General features: G+C 35.7%; 4 protein-coding genes across 7 annotated transcripts in view; 1 reads left to right on the forward strand and 3 right to left on the reverse strand.

Moving 5' to 3' along the window:
* Positions 1 to 1,041: 1,041 nt before the first annotated feature.
* LOC119833566 (liprin-beta-1) lies at positions 1,042 to 14,346 on the forward strand. Of its 4 annotated transcripts, none has more exons than XM_038357628.1 (13): positions 1,042 to 1,597; positions 1,914 to 2,548; positions 2,922 to 3,095; positions 6,750 to 6,896; positions 7,837 to 8,002; positions 9,057 to 9,216; positions 9,771 to 9,993; positions 10,280 to 10,490; positions 11,010 to 11,267; positions 11,715 to 11,826; positions 12,009 to 12,105; positions 12,511 to 12,621; positions 13,816 to 14,346. In XM_038357628.1, exons 1-13 carry the CDS (start codon positions 1,324 to 1,326, stop codon positions 13,888 to 13,890), a joined length of 2,643 nt encoding a protein of 880 aa, XP_038213556.1. In that variant the 5' UTR covers positions 1,042 to 1,323; the 3' UTR covers positions 13,891 to 14,346. The 4 variants fall into 4 exon arrangements, with proteins under 4 accessions (XP_038213556.1, XP_038213558.1, XP_038213557.1 ...); XM_038357630.1 differs by having other exon boundaries at positions 1,043 to 1,597; positions 7,837 to 7,939; XM_038357629.1 differs by having other exon boundaries at positions 1,044 to 1,597; positions 12,511 to 12,604.
* Positions 14,347 to 14,509: 163 nt separating this feature from the next.
* On the reverse strand, positions 14,510 to 18,257 carry LOC119833642 (testis-specific serine/threonine-protein kinase 6-like). Its single transcript, XM_038357739.1, has 5 exons — positions 18,147 to 18,257; positions 17,465 to 18,073; positions 17,212 to 17,371; positions 16,941 to 17,072; positions 14,510 to 16,654 (listed from the first exon to the last, which is right to left on the reverse strand). Exons 1-5 carry the CDS (start codon positions 18,255 to 18,257, stop codon positions 16,581 to 16,583), a joined length of 1,086 nt encoding a protein of 361 aa, XP_038213667.1. The 3' UTR covers positions 14,510 to 16,580.
* A 466-nt stretch (positions 18,258 to 18,723) lies between these two features.
* LOC119833345 (CBL-interacting serine/threonine-protein kinase 15-like) lies at positions 18,724 to 21,341 on the reverse strand. Its single transcript, XM_038357331.1, has 6 exons — positions 21,240 to 21,341; positions 20,392 to 21,166; positions 20,190 to 20,320; positions 19,852 to 19,956; positions 18,977 to 19,754; positions 18,724 to 18,893 (listed from the first exon to the last, which is right to left on the reverse strand). The coding sequence occupies exons 1-6, from the start codon at positions 21,333 to 21,335 to the stop codon at positions 18,724 to 18,726; spliced, it is 2,055 nt and encodes a 684-aa protein (XP_038213259.1). The 5' UTR covers positions 21,336 to 21,341.
* Positions 21,342 to 21,659: 318 nt separating this feature from the next.
* The window catches only part of LOC119833501 (ER degradation-enhancing alpha-mannosidase-like protein 2), a 6,597-nt gene continuing 5,312 nt past the window's right edge, over positions 21,660 to 22,944 (reverse strand). The window contains exon 8 of the mRNA XM_038357524.1: positions 21,660 to 22,594. Within this exon, the coding sequence (XP_038213452.1) occupies positions 21,877 to 22,594 (718 nt within the window). The 3' untranslated portion in view covers positions 21,660 to 21,876. The remainder of the gene's footprint in view (positions 22,595 to 22,944) is intronic.

A 22,944-nucleotide genomic window follows, 5' to 3' on the forward strand; every position in this document is an offset into this window, starting at 1 on the left:
GAAAGAATATGGAATTAAAAGATGTGAAAGTAAAATTGATTATCGTTTAGATCAATAGCTTAGACATCATGAATAATTCAGCGTGTAAAGAATGTAGTACGAGACAATTGTCTTGTGAAAAGGGGACATTAGCTAGCTAAAATTACATGTTTATAAATCAGTATAAGTATACATTACGTGTTTGTGTGCTATGGTTAATTGAATTTTCTATTAATTGTTCTCATAACACATGTTTTTATTATATTCTCAAACTACAACTTTACGTTTAAATTGCAAGACTAAAATAACATTATTTCGTATCGAAAACACGTATTTTGATATGCTTTATAGCTTAAAAATAAATTACGTGCCTAAAATAGCTGTAGAACTTACGAAACTCTTAAGTCCTAAAAAAAGTATTTTATAAGCGTTAACGAAGGAGACAGCTGTCTTCTATTTCCGACACGAGGGGAGGTTTATTTGAAACATTCAACAATACGCACGACACCCAGAATCATCTTCCTATATCTGTTATTGTAATGGTGTGATATATACGAGTATAGTGCTATAATGGTTTGTGAGGCTTGGGGGAAAAGTTGAAGAAATTGCGTGCCTTTTTGCAGCGTACGTGTCTGATTGCAATGTAGTTCCTATAAGGGAGAAGGGGACGAGTTTTGTTTTTTTTTTATTTTATAATGCGGAAGATGTTTTAATCACCGTTGTGTGTATATCCATAAAGCTTTTGTAATATTTATCTATAAATAAATTTATACAGAACAAAACAATGAACTGTTTAACACCTCGAAGCAAGAGGCGTCAGAAATTTGAAGAATCGAGAATACCTTCATATTATTCAGTTCAGCCTCCTTATAACCCCGAGTATATTTATGAAAATTTAGAGAGTAAAACCAGTTCTTATTTTCCTGGAGGAGTGTGCCACACCGTGCACCAGACACTTAACTACGAAGACGATACTGATGGACGGGGGCGGCGCTCGGTATACGAAGGCGTTAACTGGCTACCGGTGAGTGCGCAAGTGTTGTTACTTGTGTGCATCGCGCCGCACGCTGCTGACATGCGCTTAGGCATTGCCCAGTGTTATCTTTAGTGTAATGTTTGTAAATTGTAGCAATGCAGTTCACTTTCGTAACGCAATAACTTGAACGTTGTTTATACACGTTTCGTCTTCGGCTTGTTTATGTGAAAAGCTATAACACTTATTTTTGTCTAATAAAAGGATCAAAGTTTAAAGGGTGCGGGGATACGGATCAAACGTTCGTGTTCTATTTCTGAGCACGTACGGTTACCGTGTTCTTACAGGCGCCACTCATTTCGAACTACATCATGCGTGAGCGCGGCCGCGGGGGATCAATCGTGGCTGCCACTATAGCTGCGTTGCATAGTCGATCGGCTATTGATGTAAAATCTCAACTGGTCAATCCACGTCCAACCACCGAAGTGGACAGGAACGTGTTGCGATCTCTTCGAAATAATATTCATGAAGATCAATTGCGACGGATATCTGGGATCAGTGAACGCCCTTTATCAACAGCATCAGAAACGTCCGAGCGTGATTCCGCGTCCATTCAATCGAGCGAGGAACCTCCCTTGCACGAGAGTACGTAATATACGCTTTGTAAACGATTCACTGACGTATAGTAACACTGGAACGCGGCCAAACTCTAAAATAGAGGCGCGTTTGTGACTCGTATACTGAGAGCTTGTCGTGCAGTGTCGTTATTGTGGAGCCTCATGTCCGACCGCGAATTTCTAACGGAACCCTTTGAGGAGGAAGAAGATGGAGAACGGACGGCTGTCGGTTATGTTCATCCAGCCGTCCGTTCTTACATGTACTCCCCAATGGGTAAGTGAAAATCGTTGTCGAACGTGGGACTTGAATTGTATTATACATATTTAAAAAAATGTGATAACAGGCGGTGACTCGGACAGTCCTGATGAAACGACAGTGAAATGTTCGGGATGGACAGATCGTACTGCGCCAGCTCAGCGAGCTGATTCATCTGATTCTGACACTTCTTCAAGTGAAGATGATGACGATTCCGACGGTCAAGAATATGTGACGCGTGATCGCGATGAAGATTACCGCACTCTTACGCCCAATAGACGTTCTGATAACAGCACGCGATGTGATGGTGATTTTAAATGGATGCCCAGTGTAGACATGATGGACGATACAGGGGATATGCATTCAGTGGGTTCTCGTGGTAATAATTGCAATTCAGCGAGCTTAGAAAGAAGGCGTCGCACGCCCAGTGACCGGGGAGAACGTGACCGTAAAACAAGGTCATCGTTGTCAACAAAACCGCCACAACATCCGTCGGTCCCACGGGTATCTCCTAGGCCGCGTCACTCGAGAAATGAAGAAACACCACCTGAATTGCAGCGACGTTGGAATTCTTATGAACATTTTCGATGGCCAGAAGGCGGATGGTGGCCACCTATGTGTTGGTGTCACGGGCCTCCCCCGCCACCTCCTTGTTGCATGCATGAACATAGTAATTGGCCGTCACATCCATCCCTAGCACCAGTTCCTTCTCGTTCGTTTAAGGTATATCGTGTATATTAATATTAATGAATATAAATGTCTTAACGTGCTTTCATTAGAACATATAACCGTATGAAATAACATGTTTTATTGTAACATAACTCTTGAAGTGTTTAATTACTGTATTAACAATTTATTTACATATATAATATAATGCTATATATCTCATTTATTTTGTTCTCAGCTGTATTTAGTATAAGCGCGTTTGTACACAACGCTAAAAGCTTTGTGCTCCGTAACAAATTTGCACAAGAAAATAGCATCACGTTATCGTGTATAAATTATGACGTAGTTTTTAAGATTTTTAAATGAAGATACCACGCTACGCATCAGAATTATATATCGGTTGTAATTAAGAGAATAATAAATTTTACAGAATGACGCAGAAGATCGAGTGCGGCGGCTGGAGGCGGATAAGGAGAGCTTACAGCTACAAGTGCAGGTTTTGTCAGAACAAATTGCGGCACAGACGGAGAAGATGACGGACTTGGAGCGATCGTTACATGATGCGCGACAGCGGCTGGACGATACTGAACAAAGACTGCAAAAGGTATGCATTGAGATTTTATGCTTTATATTTTTTAGTAATATTATTGATTTATCCAGCTTAGAATCCACGTTAAATTTTGAGAAGATAATTCATGGTAATATTGAAATAATAATACAAAATATCGTATAAATTGATTTGGAGGTATATATGACTGCTGGTATTTATGATTCGTACGCCGAAGAAGCATAAAGTCCATTTGCTTGAGGCAACAACCAAATTAGATTTAAAGGCAACGGTACCGACGAGTACAACTGAATTATTCAAAGCAGGTGTAAATCTGCTTAGCATTTAAAGCGCACGGTACCCAGTGGAATAGTGATTGAATAAACATGATTGGCGTGGGCCGTACAATTTCTAACTCACTTGACGATGTACTTGGGCTATAATTGTTGATTGTTTGGGTGGAGTAGCAATATGTTTATGTTCCTACATTTCTTTAATTTTGTAATAACATGTATGTTTGTATTTACTTAAATTCTATATACAGCCTCATTTTATATTAGCACGGCTTTTATAAAGTACTGATATTGGAACGAACATTGCTGTTGAAATTAAAAGTAGGTACTATCATCTTTCCGGAAAGGCCATTTAAATAACTAAATAATTACTTATGCAATTAAGTAAATCACAATTAGTTAGTATGTTACATATTAGGCAATTAATTAAATGTATAAGTTAAAAAATAATTAAATGTATAAATTAAATGTATAAAGATCTTTCGTGTTTTTAATTTTTCATTTTAAAATACTTTCGAATGATACGATCGTCTATAAAACATAAACATAATCTGAATATAAGATATTAAGCAGATTTTATGATTGCAAATCCGCCAAAATAACCTCATTGAGATATGCTTCGTTTTAAAAATGTATTACAAATGTATGTAATGTATACATTCAAACGTCTGTTCTTCATCAGATTTAATCGATACGTGTATACTGTATAGCAAGTAGAAATCTCCATTCTGTTGTTTAGAGAACAGCACGTAGGCAATACAACTAAAAGTAATGATGAGTCAGACCAAGCGAGGCCAATAAAAGCGACGGTTTATGAAATATTACATCGCTGTATATTTGTTAACTGAATTGAGGAAACCTACTACACTGTACGTCATAAAATACGTTAATGGATGGCATCAATTTAACATCACGTGCGCTACGTATACAAGTAAATGAAAGGGTTGTATGTCTGCTAATTATTGTAGTGCACTAACAGAGACACTTCATAAATAAAAAATAAAAAAAACTGCTTATTATTTTGTCTATTTACAAATTCGTAGTTTCCATAAGTATTACTTGCGCAAATTTAAAAACAGTTCTAAATACTATTTTCGGCCGTCGTTTTATTGCGTATTTCGGATTATTTAGATTTATGATTCTATAAAAATTTTCGACTTTAAACTGCATTGCCCTAGTAACAGGATGAGTCGGTCCCCTTTTTATACATATTGAACACTATCCAATTAATTTTATGTGAAACATATCATATCTAGGATCTACTCCATACATGCATAAGATATATGTTCTAACTTCTATGATGCAAGGTAAATGCATAGATAACTCCAACAGTTATAATTCCGAAGTCTATTTGCCGTCCCGTAGCTCGCATCGAACGCCTACAGCACGCGTGCTTTTTATTAAACGAGATAAGAGTAAATGCAGCTATAAAATGTCGGATTGATAAAGTTTATTTCCCGTCTGTTTATTTTCCAAAGAGAATCCCTTGTTTATTCAGACATTTCTAAGATTTACTGCAGCCCGGCAATGTGTTCTCTGATAATATTTTAGACATTTATATTTTATATATTATTCTTTTTTTAACACCCATACCTATATCCATTAGATTTTTTATTTGGGTAGAGAATAAAATAGCAAAAAGGCACTACAAAAGGGGGCTTCAAAAATAAGTTTGGGAGAACTAAGTTAAGGAGCCCGAAATTCATTGCATTAGTAGCTTTTATCTATACTCGATTATACTGAATAAAACAACAAAAAATGGATTTCGCTTCTTCCCTGTTATTATGCAAAAATTATTTCACCTTGCCAAGCTGACACTTCACTGATTGACATAGGCTATATATAAAAAAAAAAGTTCGCGTGTGGCTATAACTGAAGTAAGTTAGACAAGTGTTTGTGAAAAAGAAATTTTGAGGATTTTATAGAGTCCGTCTAATATCAGCAGACAAAGAGTTACCATCGAAACTAGTATGGTACGAAGTGTATAAACACCTGAATCTAGGAACTTAAATAATTGCTTTTAGTTATAGGTTTTTTCATAAAATTGGAGAATATATTCTTAAGAATGAAAAAACGTCATTCATTCATTCGATGCAATTACATAACGAAATATAATAAAAAAATGAACTGATTCAGAAATATGTACGTTAATTTATTTTGTAAGGTTGATGCAATAATGGCTGAAACAATTCCTATTCATTAAAATTCTTAGGAAAAATATTTAAACTATATTTCACGACAAAAAGGGTTCCTAATGTAAATGTTTCTGTAAGGCGAAGTAATATAAGATAGTTATTAAAAAGGCAGAATGCTAGTTGATGCTAGCTAGATACCTATAGAATATTAAATTTTCGAAAGGAAAGGATTGGAATTTATTAAATAGGTAGTGTAATTATTAATTCTTTAGAATGGGTTGTAACAACATTTCTGTGTATAAAAAAATACACATTATAACCTTTCATTCCATACTGATATTACTTTAACAGAGATTCCGAGAACAATATGTTTTGTTTTACCGTATAAAACCCGACGACCGTATTTGTTGCATTTCTCTTTGTATAAATTTGTATTTATTCATAATGAGAGTTGAGATATATAAATAAGGTAAAATAATTCATCTTTTAATAAGGTACGCAACGGCCATTAATTTGCATGGTTTTCACAGATATGAAAAGCGTCGTGGTAATGGCTTTGCGGGTTTAGTTCAACGGATACTTAATTACCTTTTAGTGCGAACCCTTGATAAGCTACAACACACATTAACCTATATATGAGATAAATTAAAATATGTTAACTATTTCGCGCTAGAATTTTTCATATTAAGCATAACAAAGAAAATAAAAAATGAACTGAATTCAAGCGAGGTTTTATAGTTTCATAGCTTGTGAAGTGCGCAGTGGGTATTTTAATTGCTTCCGTTACTGTTCCGTGGGATCTGGCACAGTTTTTATCCTATTCCAACTTGGAAATGATGAGTTCAAGTTGTTGAACTGTTTCCCTAATTATTATTCATTGCCAAAATTATAATTTTAATATACATCAAATAACTAACTGCCGCTCCTACTGGGGTACTATGACAGCTATACATGTTGCGATGGAACACAAATGGCCTACATCCTTTATTACGTTACACGGACGATGTTCATGTAATCTCGTGTGTATTGTTACAAATTGTTGTTATAATATTGATAGCCTAATGTTCTTCAGCGGATATTGTAATTCAGTTGACCATTTATGATCATTGGTCAAAATTTTTTATTCACAATGAGGATAAATGGAATAAAACTTATACACCTTTAGATCTAAGTATCCCGCGCTCTATTTGAATAGCTGTAAAACGTTCAATTATCGCCACCTCTCAATATGAGCACACCACAAACGATGGCAAACTGCAGGGGCGTGTGTGTGTCCGTTACAGGAAATGCTGCAGCGTTCATCGCTCGAGACGCAAAAGTTGGAATTGCTGTCGAAGTTGAGCGAAGTTCGGTTGCGGGCCGCCGAGCGGGGCGTGCTGGAGCGGTCGCCGCCGCCCGACGCGCCCCTCGTCCGCCCGGCACCACCGAGGGTGACTACTATGCAACTTCAACATAACACTACTATACATAGTGTCTTTTACACATTGTTTATATCTCGGGGTATACGTTATATATTATGAAGCTTACAGAAATGTAATAAATAAAAGTACGAAGTTGGCATTGGATAGCCCATTTATCGAGGTTAGCTTAAGGCTATAATAAGATCACGCTAAGATCAATACTATAAAACAAGACTGGAGCAAAAATCCAGTTATCTCAGTTTAAACGCAATCGATGTGGGCTTAGCTAATTTGTCTGAAGTTTTTTATCTGTGTGTTGTATAAATGTTATGTAGAGCTAAATGCCTATTAAAAATAGAACATACTCGTATTCGTTCATGAATTTTTAATTACTTTTTACGAATACTACTATATTGACCCTTGATACTTTCATCGATTTCTTTTCGAGCTCTGATGTAGCTTTTTACAACAAAAAAAGTCCGCCATATGCGCAGAATACAACAAACGGGACTAATGAGCCGCTATGAGGCCTAATGACTGCCTAATGAGGCGCATTTAGACATTCCTCTTGAGTTTAGTTTCCAACTAACCTAGATTTTTATAGGACATATATTACGCATTTTAGAGACTGAGTTTTGACAAAAACATTCGGAGAGGAGAAAATGAACGTGATTTGATACATTTATTCTTATAAATATTAAAGATCATTGTGTTTTATACAAGAGAGCAGGAAATTTCTTCATAGTTCACACTGCACATCGCTCATACTTATCATGCTATAACATTATGTTCTCGCTCTAGGAGCGTCAATATTTCACCATAGTTTCCAGCGACATTGTTGATCAACTGTTTTTCTGCTATTTTTAGAATGAATTCAGGGCTTTAGACGACAATTGTAATGCTTTGTATGCCTTTTTGGCGATGTTTTCACACGAGTTTAGTTGTGTATAGCCATAGTGGTTGTCCGCAGACGCCGCCCGCGAACTACGGGCGGCAGATCGAGCGCAACACGCACGCGTACTCGTCGCTGCCGCGCTCGTCGGTGCTGGCGGCGGACGCGCGGCTCGCGTTCGGTAAACACAACATCAACAACATGGTGGTGGCTCGCGGCCGCGGACACTCCGTGCCCAATCTAGGTCTCTGGGGTTTCGCCCCAGCATGGTGCTAATGATTGTCGATTGTGCTTTGTTTTTTTTTTCTTTTTGACAAGTTTAGTTTGTGAACGTTCTTAAAGGTTCAGCTAGAATTTATTGAACAGCTAATTATATTTTGCCTATTTATAGTTTGTTATCCACAAATTAAAACATAAAGATTCCTTTATTTATATTTGGTAGGTCATCGTTAATCGGTTACTTGCCTTTCATTGTTTCTTAGCATTTATAATTATGTAAGTCCATGATACGATTTATTTGTTATTAAATTATTTTTTTTTGTACCCAAGATGGTAAGCAATTTAAACTTGAGCCCTTGTATTCTCGTTTATAAATATTTTATTGAATGTGAAATTAAATAATTGCAAATGATCAAGTTATATGATATGAAGAAATATACTTCATAGTTTTTCAATTCATAAATCAATATAAACAAGGTTCTTTTCAGAAATCTATTATTGAAATAATTACATAAAATAATTTTAACGATATTTCAAATCTCATGAAATATCATGTCATCTTCAATAAAATTTTATGCATACACTATTCTTCTTTGTCGTTTTAAATCCCATTACAACGGAGTATCCGCTAAGTGATGTACTTTAAATGCATGCTTTTAACATTTGTTGCGTATAGGAGCTTTGTCAATATTGATTTTAAGGCGAGCGTACACTTTCAGGACAATTTCAAAACAAATCTTCCATACTTGTAATATATGGCGTGCGTGTGTTTTAATAATATTGTGGTTTGTGATATTTATTATAATGAAGTACTTACTTAAGTTTGCGCTTAGCCTATATAAATATACGCTAAATCTTATTATTTAGTCTATCATTAATTTCCATAAGCAACGTCTAATTTTTCGTATATAATTTTTCCACAACCACTGCTTGAATCATTTAACTTTTTATACAGTGAAAAAAACTTGCAACTTGGCATAGTCTTGCATACATTTTTAAAAATCATTATTCATAACCTCATCAAATTTTCATTTTACACAACACGTATGACAAAAATTGAAATCCAATCGACTTTATAGCAGAGAAAGAAGACGCTATACCGCGGGGCAGTCCGTCGCCGTCGCTACGCGAGGTGCGAGCTCGCCTGGGCAGCGGGGGGGTGCGGTTGGAGGGGGACGAGCTGTCCCGCTCCTCGCTGCGTGCTTCCGCCCCGCGGCAACGGCCGCACACTATGCCGTGGTACGTAGATATGTGCATGGGAATTGTTATTAGGTGTTAAAGTGTTATTTTTGTGTGTTTGTAATGTTGTCGCACAAAAAGTACATGGCCGATTTCAGAAATTATTTTACCATTAGAAAGCTACAACTTCACTGATTTATATAGTATATGTACCAAGGGCGAAGCCGGGGCGAAACTAGTTTGACATAGTTTGATATAGTACATGAAAATATTATTTATTATGTTTAAATAAAAGAGTTTCAGTATTGTACAAAGTTTATTGTAGAAATCACTTTATGTAAAATACTTTAAATAAAATAAAAAAAAAAAATAATAATAATTATCAGTTGACCAATCAACATAAAAATACAGTATAAAGCATATACTATTGTATGAAACATGAACGAGGGCACTTGTATTCAGATTATTGAATAACTGACGTTAACATAACTTGAGACGCTCAATTGATAATAATCAAAGATTTATCCTAACCACTTTTTTCTTCATTCTATAAAACGATGAAGAGTTAAACGCCTATATATTTTTGTTAACCCAAATCCTTATTAAATAAACAGGCAAACGACAGACGTGCGACAGTGGGACTGCGACACCACATGCGGCTGGCTCGAGCAGCTCGGGCTGGACGCGTACGCGGCGGCCGCGCGCACCTGGCTCGGCGCTTCGCCGGACGCTCGCGGCGTGCTCGCCTCCGCTTCGCCCGCTAATATCGAGAAGGAGCTGGGGATCAAGCACCCGATGCACAAGAAGAAGATTGTGCTCGCCATTACTGATCTTTTGGTAAGTTCTTATTAGCTAGTGTTTAGTGCGACTTGTGAAGATATGAAAGTGTACTTGTATGAGATACATATGGTATTCAATTTAAAAGGATATGCTCTTTATCATTCTAAAAATCAACGGGTTTTTATTTTAATTTTGAAAGTTACCTATATATCATATTTTCTTGTTTAAAGTAGAATTATGCGTATGAAATGGATGCGCATGAGATTCGGCCCAGCCATTTCGGAGGGGTATGGTACTAACATTGTGTCAAGAGATTTTTTATAAATATAGAGATTAATCGCAGGGTGGCCACGGGGACGCGATGCTAACGGCGGCCGGCCGGCTGGACACGGCTTGGGCGCTGCGGTGGCTAGAGGACGTGGGCGTGTGCGGCGCGCGCGCGGCCGCGGCCGAGGCGGCGCTCGACGCGCGCCTGCTGCACCGCCTCACGCACTCCGACCTGTACAACCACCTGCGGGTCACGCATGCGCTGCACGCACTTTCTATCAGGAGAGGTGTGTCTTGTTGTATGGGTTGTTACAACAATATCCAGTGCCATAAACTTCATGTGTACGGGTGCCGTATGCGCGAATGCGTGTTTCAAACATATTTGTGCAAACTAATTATTTGTCATGTAGAACCGCTGCTATAGCCCTTTTGACACCTTTTGACGCACATTTTAAAACGTTACTTTTATATTATAAAGATTTAAGCATACATAGGGAAATAGGGACAGAGAAAGCGACTTTGTTTTATACTATGTAGTGATGTCTCATATATACGGGATAAGTTTCTGTATTGGTTTCGAACCAAAATATACAAAGCTCTTTTGCCATTTGAAAATTTTATTGTATTGAGAAAAGTGGAGTACAAATGTTTTAAATTGTAATTAAACTATATCAAATTCTTGCAATCGATTGATTACCCAAACGGTCACAGGCATACAATTCGTGATCAACTAACGACTGTTAAAATAATTCACAACCAACAACAGCAACAAATCACTAATGGATATCCGCCGGTCCCCACCGCAGGCATCCAAGTGCTCCGCGACAACAAGTTCAACCCGGACACGATGATACGTCGCGCGGCGGAGGGCGAGGTGGCGCTCGTGGGCTCCGACGTGGAGGGCGACAGCGGGGGCGCGGGCGCGGGGGCGGGGGCGGGCCCGGCCGTGGGGGGCGCGGGGAGCACGCCCGCCGCCGAGCTCGCGCGCTGGTCCTCGCACCGCGTCATGCAGTGGCTGAAGGAGATCGACCTGGCGGAGTACGCGCCCAACCTGCGCGGTGCGGGTGAGTGCAACTCGCCGACACTACGTGCTACGTGTTGCGTTTGTGTTTAATTGTGTAATTAATGTAGTTGTAAAGAAACGAAAAAAAACACGATTTCGTGATAGAACCAAATATATTATCCATAGGAAATTATTTAGTCGTGGCAATCCCTTTCAATATAATAGCATAAACTCATTGAAATATTGTATTGTTACCGATTCCTTCAGATTCTTGATAAGAGTACAAAGTTTCAATTAAAGTAAGTCAAAATCGAGTATAAAGAAGTTGGTTACATACAATCACACAGGTGAAGCCAATAAAATTATGTGTGCGTGTTTATTATGTAAAATAATATGTATGTGTATATAAAAAAAAACATAAAAAATGTAGTATGCTTCAATAGAAAATAATATATGAATGTCAACAAGTTGGTCAACATTTTTATTTTTATGCATTTTATAATCACAGGTGTTCATGGAGGTCTGATGTTGCTGGAGCCACGTTTCACAGCCGAGCTACTTGCGGCGCTCCTCAATATTCCCGCTAACAAGACGCTGTTGCGGCGACATCTCACGCAGAGGTAGTAAGACCATATGATTTAAAAAAATTAAGTATCATTTATGGTCACAGGCACAGAGTATCCTATATTCTTATGGATGGAATGTAGAAATAATCATACCAATTATATATACTTAATGCATATAACGTGCTTCTTTTTCTAAGAATAGAAGCCATCGTTACAATATTTTCTTCACATTTCAGGTTTAACGATCTATTAGGACGGGACGTGATTCAACAGAAGCGTAACGCCGAACAAACGTTGGGCTACCAGCCGCTCACTGCTACTACCAAATATAAGGTCTTTTAAACATTTATTTCTCATATTATTTTGTACTAATAATAGTGACTGCGAGTGCAAAACATATTGATACACTATTATACTTATAAAAAGTCACAAATTCAAGCATTTATAAAGAAATATAAATAATAGAAGAATACGTAAAATTATTTGGTAGTCCACATTCGCAGAAGGTTATCCTGAATTATACACTCAAAGTGTTGTGGCATAAAATTAAGTTGAATTTGTGATGATTATCCAACATTTATATTGTACAATCAGAATTATATTGTATAATTAGGTTATACATACTTTAACAATATACTCATTATAAATTTGTGAATCGTAAGTTTCACACTACCTCGTCCACTATTCATACGTATTACATAATCAATATTACTCAATGTATACCGCTGCATGTTCCAGGTGCCAAAGAGAAGTCAATTCTCGCTGAAACGCAAGAAAAGCCGCGAGGAAGAACTAGGCGAGCTCGTGTGTCCTTTACACGACGACTGCTCAGGTGACGCGGGTGACGGTGTAAGTGCACTAACACTACTAACTGCACGCACACTACACTAGACCGCGATTAGTGAAAGTGTTGACACTTTCGGTTGGTGTAAGCTTGGTGTTACTGTGAGCGGACTTTAAACTTCGTTTAATTGGGTCATATTTACGATTTTATTGATATTTGGTAAAACAAATATTACGTGAATAGATCGTTACAAACTTCATACTTATTTTTATTATTCTGTTATTACGGCAATCGTTTCAAAAGTAAAATTAGCGATAGGCGCGTATTGTATCGTCTCAGTTTTATATGAATTCTCTTTTGAAATATGTTACGGTTATATTATTTAAATTAGATTATACATAGTTATGCAAAACCAAACTGCATAGTATGACATAGTATGACATTTCAAATTGTACGGAATATTTGGGCTAAGTAATTAACATGCAAAAACTCTATCTCATCAAACAAAAAAAAAAAAGGATAACTTAGAGCCTGGAAACTAGATTCATTCAAAATTTTATTCAAATCGGTACTGTGGATTATCCGTTAAAGTTGAAATTACTTCTTATTTAATTTTATTAGAATAAATCGATGAACTTTATCTAATTTAATTATAACCAAAGTTTATGAAAAAGAAATTTGGCGTTTATGCTGAGTAGTGAAATATTCTTAGGGTTACGTTTAATAGTAAGTATTATATGAAATATGGTTGTGGTATAATTTTGATGAAATTGTAGTTGTGCTCAGAATAAATTATGCATATGAATATTTACGGGATTTTTTGGCTTTACTAAACACATTAATTAATAACCGGTGTGGATAACTTGGCTTTTCGGTACATAGATAAATTGTTGTTTTGGGTTTTTTAAACTTTCTTTGTATGGTATTTCTTTTACATACAATATGTATGAGAATGTATGAAATGGTTGTTTATACGGTTTTAATATAATATACCTATTTTTATGTTTCTCTACTAATAATAAGTTCAATGATTTTTCTTTGATAAACAATTGTTCAGCATATCTTATAATATTTGTTATAAGATATATTAGATGAAAAATAGTATTTTCAAATTAATTAAAATTATAAGCTATTTCATACTTTTTTTTCATCGGTATAATATTTGTAAGTATCCGCATGTTTTCGCAATTCAATGACCATTAACATGAATATGATATAAAAATACAGAAAATATAACTAAATAGCTATTCCCGATACAGACGACGAGAGCAAAATCAGCGGCAGCCGGCGAGTCGGGTGCCTGTCCCCCGCGTGACGTCACGCGCGGTCACTAGCACGCGCCGCTGCGTGTGTGCGCCGGCACCGAGACCGAGCTGTAGCGCGCACACGCGGCGGACACGTGCGTGCGTGCCGGCGGCCGGGACACGACTGACGTGTGGTCGTAGCACGCGCGAATGCTTATGACGGTTGTGTGCGTGCGAGTAGGCAGTGCTATAGCACACACGCAGGACGCGCTCATGTTGGTTGCTTATGTGAGCCGTTTCGTCGATATACAGAACGTTCGTTGTTAGCACAGAATATGAGAACATATGGAACAGATGTGTGCGTGCATACGCCGTTGTTATAGCACACACGCGCAGGATGTGCTTGTGTTGGTTGTACGTGTACGTGCGCGTACGTCGTTGTTAAATCACGCGTGCATACTGTGAGATTCAACGTTGAAAAGGATTGAATCTGCACCATTTTGTGATGTCATAAGTGTAAGTTCTAAAGAATCGATAATCTACATTAAAAAAAAAAAGTTCGTAATTAAATTTGAAAAAATGAGTAATTATAAAATGCAAAAATGGAATAAAAAAAAGGATTTCCCAGTTAATCGTACTTTTGAAATGACTTGACACGAAATTAACACAAAATTCACCGACATTCCTATTCTTCATTGTATCGCATAGTGTGTGTGTGTGTGTATGTATGTGTTAACACAAGAAAATTGTTGTAGCACGCTAATACAATACTCGGAGGTAATTAAAAAAAGGTCGAAAACGTTCGTGTTGTTTTTCTTGCATAGATAATAAGAAAAAAGTTTATATAAAATATTTTTCCCACTAACTCCAGGTTACCAGTTTTGACGTATGACATATGCGCACGTACAAATGCATCATTTATAGTATTTAGTCCGAGTGAGTCTTTAAAATAAATCACATTAGGCCATTTGAGTATAAACGGTTGAAGTTTATAAATGAAATTTAAGAAAAGCTTGATGGTTGGTTATCGAGTGCTAACTTATTTAAATTATTAATTAATATATTTTAAGAAACAATGAAAAATCTGTATTAATTAAATATAAAATTATGCTCTAATTGAACACATCTAAAACTAATCTTTGACTTTATACATAATCATAATATAGTTTCCTATAGGAAGTTATAAGTACCATTTGTGGGATGTGGTACTGGACCAGTACAATACTTTTGTCTATATCTCAAGGAGATGTAGTTTTAATAGCTTATGCTCCTCTATATGACCAAGAATAAAACCGGAGTTATACAAATATTTCATAAATTTATTGACATTTGCCATAAATTCTGGCATATTTAGTACTTGAAAGAATCTGAATTTGAAAAAAAACACGTATCTTAATATACTTACACTTAACTCTGGTTATTTTTGCAGTGCTATGGTATAAATTAATATTTTTAACTTCGATAAATTAATGTTAATGGCAGCATGTTAGTGGTGCTTTTTGTGCTCTTTATTAATGATATTTTATGGTAGATAAGAAAAACATGTTTAAATAAGGACCAGTCTAATTGCCAAAAATTTTATATCTAATTATAATTGGTTTGATGGTAATAAATAATATAAATTAAAAAACAAATTTACATATTTTGGTTTAACAACGCTAAGCTATGTTAAAAGTTTTGCACAAAATCACAATAAGTTATCAAAAGAAATAGGTTTCATTTAATAACAGATACATTCCATCAAGTTTGATAAGACTCGGATATAACTTGGTTGCTACAAATATCAATCATTAATTAAAGTTTAAACTACTATTTATTTTACCTAAAAATTCCAGAAATTTGCGGAAAAATTTCAGAATAGGGAGCGTAAAAATATGCATATCTGGAAAGATGAAAATTTAATTAAAATATCGATGGTAACTTTAAAAATATGAAAATTAATAATTATTACTTTACGTTCCTTATACAACGAGGTGTATATTTCTATAATTTTCAAGCGTACTTAGTTAAAACGATAGTAGATAGAAAACGACTGATGAACGACAATATTAAAACTGGTCTCTTTCTTATCGCTGCTACTATTTATTGCATAGTTACTGGTGAGTATATCGATTTGTTATGGGTAGTCTGATAGATATAACAACATACGTGTTGAGTTTTTTAAGAGTTTTAATCGTTAGTGTTTGATAATTAATTATTGTATTTATGAATTGAGAATAAGTATTAATTAAATTAATCATGAATGAATCGCATGCTTGTATTTTATCGCACAATACCAAAATAATAATGCATTTTCGAGGGTTCTTTACAAATTAATTTTATTTTGTAAATTTTATATTTGGGCTTGATGTGTTGAATTTATGTAGAATTTGTGTTGTGTAGCAGATAACATGAATTCATATTGTAATATACACATATTGTTTATGTACATTAAACAATTTCACATCTATACTTTCATTTGAAGTTTTAAACGTTGTTTGTTCCATGTGATTTTTGTATTAAATTAATACATGTAATGACGATCCACGTTCCTGTTCCTACCAAGTGTGCCAAATGACTGTGCGATCGAAATGCCCAATATAATGAACCCTTGTCTTCCATAGAAATGTAATGTAATATATACTAATAGAATGTAAGTGTTGAACTTTATATAATCCATTTAAAATAATACAACAGAACATGTTTATACAATAAATATATTAAATAATTTTTACAATAACTTAAATTCATCAATAATTACTTGTAAAAATTAATAAACACTGATTGATCATTTTTGTCTTTTATTCTCTCTCCTCGAACAAATGATGTGATTTTGCAAAGTTTGAATCGGCGTTTTTCAATATTTTTAGGCCCTCTATAAAATAAAATACATTTGATTATCAGACTAATATCATAAATATGAAAGTTTGTTTGTTTGGATGTTTGTCCGTCAATCACACTTAAACTACTTAAAATAATTAATTTAATATTTATTATAAAGCTGAAGAATTTGTTGGCTTGTTTGAACGCGCTAATCTCAGGAACTACTGGTCCGCTTTGAAAAATTCTTTAGAATGCCTATTTATTGTGGAAGTCTTTAGGCTTTATAAAATGCTTAAAAGTTTAAACCTCTGATAATAATGTCGTAATTTATTGAATACCTTTCCCTCTTCCTTTGCGCCGCAGTTCTGCAAGTCGTTCCACCTCACTCTCTTCCTCGAAGTGCTCTTGTTCTCGTCTCTGTGTCTCTTCTTGTGCCTGCTTTAATAATGATTCTTCCAAGAACGTGAATTCTAAAACACATTTGAGGTAAACTTTTAACATACCAACTTGGAAATAATTTATTCACACTTTTAAATGCTGTTAACAAAAATTGTAGAACAATACGCTATTTATTTGAAGAGTCTAGTAACATAAACCGAATTCTCTTACTCGTGAGCCTAGGGTCCATATTGATCCAAGGCCCGTTAAACATGCTGCCAGCGGTGGGCCTTGCTTTCGCCTCGGGTTCCATTAACTGCGTTACTTGTTGTTTGCATTCCGAAGAGAGTTGGTTCACAATACCCGTGCGGAACCGCCACTTCCGCATCACCTAATTTAATTGAATTTTGGAAAGAGTTTTTTTTTTTTATATATAGTACTAAAACCGTATCAAAATAATGTATTTTTAAAAGTACTTCAATACCTGTTTTTCATATAATTTCTTGACTGAAGTTTCGTTAAACGGGAGCGCTTTATTAAGCATCGTATACATAATTATCCCGGTTGACCACATATCCGCCAATTTTGGTAGATAGGGCACTCCCTTTAACACTTCGGGTGCAGCGTACGACAACGAGCCGCAATACGTTTCACTGAGTACGTCTCGGTCCCGTTGCCTCACGTTGCGGGCGAAACCAAAATCTGTTATTTTCACATTATAATTAGCAGTGATTAAAATGTTTTCACACTTTAAATCTCTATGTGCAATATTCAACGTGTGGATATAATGTAGCCCCGATAGAATTTGACGCATCCAGAGTCTGCTTTGGTTCTCAGGGACGGCACCGTTCTGCGTTAGGAAATCCAATAGATCTCCGTTCTCGGCAAATCGAAGGAAAATAAAGTACTTAGCGCGACGCTGGAATATATTGGACACGTGAACAATGTGCGGATGATTGACTCGAATTAGCACATCTAGTTCACGTGGCAAGAACTTTGTTAAGTAGTCGCGCGGCGCCTGCGCTGTGTCAATAACTTTACAGGCCATTACAGTGTGCCGGGTTTCATCAACCATGTGTGTAGCTTTAAACACCTGAAAGTATCACCGTTTTTAATATGTATAACGAAGAGTCACGATTCAAAATAATATGTTATATCGAATTTACTTTAGCATACGAGCCTTCTCCGATTATTTTCTCGAGGATGAAACCCTTTTCTTGCAAAACTGTGATGTCTGAATGTGTGGCGCTAAGTTCTAACTTATCGTTCGCTGGCATTTATGTGACTATTGCATGCCGCGTGCGCATAATTACTTTATTTTTACCTTATTCAACATAGTTATTAAATAGTGGGTTATTGTTTACGGAAGGAATATTAAAGATTTTTTTTCGATATTGCTACATGATTGAAATCGTTGTTACATACATCAATTGTCACCTGTAAACGACACTTCATACTGTCTAATTTATACTTCTAAATATATTGTTTTAAAGGAGTTATTAATTCGAGAACAGTTACTTTTAAACTGAGACTAATTATAAATACGTATAAAAAAAAAATACAAAAGCCTATTTTAATAATTAATTGATCTAGTTTATTTATTGCCTTTTACAGTTACGAAATAAATGTCATATCAAATGTACATCTTATGGCTAAATCGTTTTCGTAAGAATTTTTCTCCTTTATGTGTATGTGTGTGTGTGTGTGGGGTGGGGTGTATGTATTACGTTAAGTACTTAATCATCACGATGATGTTGATTCATCCAAATCGAAGGTAGGTTTAACTATTGATTGATCTGGGATACAGGGATCCTTCTCAGTCTTGATTGGTTCAGAGACTTCAACTTTTTGCATGCTGAGAATTCTTTCCTCCCGAGCTTTTTTATACGCCATCGTTTCTTGAGGTGTCCATTCTTAAAATAAAATAAAACGTAACATATGATATTGAAATAATATGACTGCTTACGAGTGTAATATATATAATAAAATATTTTACCTAATAGTCTCGAATCCATAGCAATCCATGCGCCATTTATAACATCGTTAACTTTTATCCTATTTTTGTGGTTTGGCTCTAACATTAAATGGACTAAACGTTTACAATTATCTGACAGAGCTTCATTATAGCGAGAGCGAAACCGCCAGTTTCTATTGATCTGAGCTTGATATAGCTGCTTTATGTGTTTGTCTTCAAATGGCATGGCTCTATTCAACATAACATAAAGGACAATACCTAACGACCACACATCTGTAGGTTTGGGATAGTATGGCGACCCTTGCAAAATTTCCGGTGCTGTATATGACAAGGATCCGCAGAAAGTTTCACTTGGAATGTCCTTATATCTTTTATCGACGCACATTCGTGCAAATCCAAAATCAGATAACTTGGCATTCTGATTAGCAGTTAAAAGGACATTTTCACATTTGATGTCACGATGCGCTATTTCTAATTCGTGCATGTACTGAATGGCTAGAGCTAGTTGTCTTGTCCAAATTCTGGCTTGGTCTTCTTGCACAGCTCCTTTTTGTAATATATGCTCTAAGAGATCACCGTGTTCCATGTACCGCATGAATATAAAGTACTTGTATCTTCTTTGAAATATACTGTGGGTATGCACTAGATGAGGATGATTGAGTTTTATCAACATTTCGATTTCCCGTGGCAAGAATTTTTTAACAAAATCCTTCGGAGCTGTATTCGTGTCGATTACTTTACAAGCAAGAACTGATAATCTATCATTTTTATTCGCGTTTCTGTACTCTGCTAGATATACCTATGTGAATAAAAAATAGTCATATATTTTAAATTGAATATTTTAAAACACTACCAAAATACATTCCAGAACACTTTTAGTTAATATGTTCCGTTACCTTGGCATATGAACCCTCGTTTATTTTCTTTATCATTTTGTAACCACGTGTCGCTAGCGTTAACTGTTCAGAACCCGTTAATTTTAAATCGTCTTCAATTGATACCTGTTATAATTATATTATTGTGTCGCATATCTACACATCTGTATCGAAATAAAATAAAAACACACATATTACATACCTTATTAACTTTTCCCTCCATTTATTCAGGTTTTTTCTGTCTAGCCGTTAAATTAGCGAGAGATTTTATCATTTCACTGACCTAAGTATAAATGATTTTTTAAAGAAGATATTTATACATACAATAACAAAATTTGTTAAAATTATAATTTGTTTACCCTAAATGATTCTTTAGTTTCTCGACTCAAAATGTCACCTTGTCTTTTAGGTGGATTACGGTGAGAATCCGACAATCTTCGTCGCTCCTCTTTAGCTCTTTGCAACGCAGCTGCTTCAATAGCGTTTAAAGCTTTAAATAAATAGATTTTAGTGTATTTGTATACTATGCTCACAATAATAAAATAGAGTTAAAAGTATTACTTGTAAGTCTGCTGTCCATAGCAATCCAGTCAGAACCCAGCACTTGCTCCGCAGTATGACGCAAACCAGGATCAGGTTCCATTAAATGCTTAACGACAGATTTGCACTCCAATGAGAGAACACTGGCAACTCTGGATCGAAACCTATACTTTTTTCCCATCTGCTGTTCGTAAAGTTTACGCATCCGTGTGTCATCAAACGGCATAGACTTGTTGAGCATAACAAATAAGACGACACCAAGAGACCACAAGTCAGTAGGCTTCGGCAAGTACGGCTTTCCTCTCAAAATCTCTGGCGCCGCATATGACATTGAACCACAGTATGTTTCACTTAGAATAGGTTGATCCTCTTCATCCACACAAGACCTCGAAAAGCCAAAGTCCGAAAGTTTCACGTTATAATTCGCTGTCAATAACACATTTTCACATTTGATATCACGGTGAGTAATCTCTAACTCGTGTAAATATTGAAGAGCCAATGCCAATTGGCGAAACCACACTCTCGACTGGTTTTCAGAGACGCAACCGTTTTTTAAAATATAACCAAGGAGATCCCCGTTTTCACTGTATCTCATAAAGATGTAATATTTGGTTTTACGTTGGAATATACTGTGTATATGAATTAGATGTGGGTGATTCAAGCGTATGAGGACGTCGATTTCGCGAGGTAGAAACTTAACGACGAAATCTTTCGGAGCCTTTGATGTTTCTATAATCTTACATGCGAGTGTAATTTTATTTGTAGCTTCTTTAGTTGAATATTCGGTTAAATAAACCTGTGGACAAACAAATGGCATATAGCTTGAAAAATAAATGGTTTATTATTAGATGAATGATACGTGTGACCACCTTAGCGTAAGCACCTTCACCGACGAATTTGAGTAGTTTGTAGCCTTTAGCAGATAAAGTATTTTCTTCAGATGCAGATGTTTTCAAATCGGTCATGATAATACGCGCATGTGGTTAAGCACCGAGCATGCTGCGTATTCGCCTCTCTCGCCCACCACTGGATCCTTCGGCGGGCTCATCGATCGAAGGAAAGTGGACATTTTTACGTTATAATATATTTAGATTTCTTTTTACATCACTACAATTTTTATTTATACACTCATAATTTGACAAGTTTAAGACAATAATGCATCTATCATTGTGCTTGTGTCAATCACAATTGTAAAGAAGATTTATTGTGAATATACAGAAAATAAAACACAAATTCATATTCAGTCTTTTATTTCAAACATAACAAAAACAGAAAGCAAAAATATTTATACGAATGGAATCAAATGCAAGGTATATAAATATTTAAATAAAATCTTGTACTCTTACTCAACAGGCAAAAACATAATGCAATTATAATAAAAATTCAACGTATGTACTTACACAAAGTTTAAATTGACTTAACCTGATAGCATAAATAATGTTTGTCAAACGCCCCTTATCCAATGATAAAATAAAATTTGCATCTATATGGTAAATTCACCTACACCTACACTTCCAATTGTTTTTTGTTTAAAAATTCGCCGGCTAGAGATATCCGTTGCAAGAAAGACGGCGCAGGAGTTAACAATAGCTTATATTTATCACCATCCGGATGGTCCGGGTATCTCTTTTCCCTCCTTATCCGTTCGAGCATATGTTGCGGCTCGCATTTGGGTTTCGTCTTCCATTCACTGTTTAGGAAATCCTGTATAACTTTTGGTAGCATCTTCATGGCTTCCTTTGCTCTTGCAGTACTCGGCAGTTCCAATTTCTCATCCGGCTCAGCTGGTTCCGGTGTAATTATATCATCAACCTCCACTTTATCTGTAGTGTCATTGTTTTCCGATTGACTTGTGTCCGATTGTTCCCTCTCCCCTTCCAGATTACTCCTGTTATTGTAAAAGTTATTAATTCGTTCTTTTAAAACATCGCTGAACGATGACTCGTTCTTTATCTTCTCTCTTTCCGTTCCGTCTATATTAACGTAACCCGTTCTTGTTTCTGTTTTAATGGACACCTGATCTTGATCCTTACTTATACTAGGTACATTCTGCTTTATTTCCTCTGATTCATGCATGTTATCTTTGTTTATTACATGTGGGTCTTTATTTTTCATTTCTGTATAACTACTGCTATTTGTGGAAGCGTCTATCATTGTCATAAACTGTATATTATCTTCCTCTTCTAGAATTTGATATATCCTATGAACTTCGCTTATATTTATTCTGTAATTAATATAAAAATATTTTTTATATAATTTCAACGAAATTACGACCGCTTTGAGCGTATAATTTGTAAGTAAAAAAAATTAATTCCACCATGCAAATAGCAAAACAAAATTATAGTTTTGTGTGTAATGCCATAAGTCATAATCTTTAAAACAAACAAAGTTCTCTGAGAACTAAGCGAATTCTAACAGTAATTATTGCAATAACAAACAGACAACGGTATAGCATTGTTTAAACTGGAACTTTTTACTAAACTACTTCTTAAAAATATACCTACGACTAATTAATTGGACTAAACAAAAACACGATCAAAGCTTATTTTTTTTTTTTTTTTTTTTTTTTTTTTT

The sequence above is a fragment of the Zerene cesonia genome, chromosome 17, assembly GCF_012273895.1.
Source record: "Zerene cesonia ecotype Mississippi chromosome 17, Zerene_cesonia_1.1, whole genome shotgun sequence".
Classification (NCBI taxonomy): domain Eukaryota; kingdom Metazoa; phylum Arthropoda; class Insecta; order Lepidoptera; family Pieridae; genus Zerene; species Zerene cesonia.

What these genes read in the sequence shown, in the direction of transcription:
- LOC119833566 (XM_038357628.1), top strand. Translation starts at nt 1,324, where the DNA reads ATGCGTGAGCGCGGCCGCGGGGGATCAATCGTGGCTGCCACTATAGCT. An exon ending in GGAACCTCCCTTGCACGAGA is followed by an intron (nt 1,598 to 1,913) that starts GTACGTAATATA and finishes ATGTGATAACAG; the next exon opens with GCGGTGACTCGGACAGTCCT. An exon ending in CAGGTGACGCGGGTGACGGT is followed by an intron (nt 12,622 to 13,815) that starts GTAAGTGCACTA and finishes TTCCCGATACAG; the next exon opens with ACGACGAGAGCAAAATCAGC.
- LOC119833642 (XM_038357739.1), bottom strand. Translation starts at nt 18,257, where the DNA reads ATGCCAGCGAACGATAAGTTAGAACTTAGCGCCACACATTCAGACATC. An exon ending in AGAAATTATATGAAAAACAG is followed by an intron (nt 17,372 to 17,464) that starts GTATTGAAGTAC and finishes CAATTAAATTAG; the next exon opens with GTGATGCGGAAGTGGCGGTT. An exon ending in TATGGACCCTAGGCTCACGA is followed by an intron (nt 17,073 to 17,211) that starts GTAAGAGAATTC and finishes AATGTGTTTTAG; the next exon opens with AATTCACGTTCTTGGAAGAA.
- LOC119833345 (XM_038357331.1), bottom strand. Translation starts at nt 21,335, where the DNA reads ATGACCGATTTGAAAACATCTGCATCTGAAGAAAATACTTTATCTGCT. An exon ending in AAACTAAAGAATCATTTAGG is followed by an intron (nt 19,957 to 20,189) that starts GTAAACAAATTA and finishes TAATTATAACAG; the next exon opens with GTATCAATTGAAGACGATTT. An exon ending in TATGGATTCGAGACTATTAG is followed by an intron (nt 18,894 to 18,976) that starts GTAAAATATTTT and finishes TTTTATTTTAAG; the next exon opens with AATGGACACCTCAAGAAACG.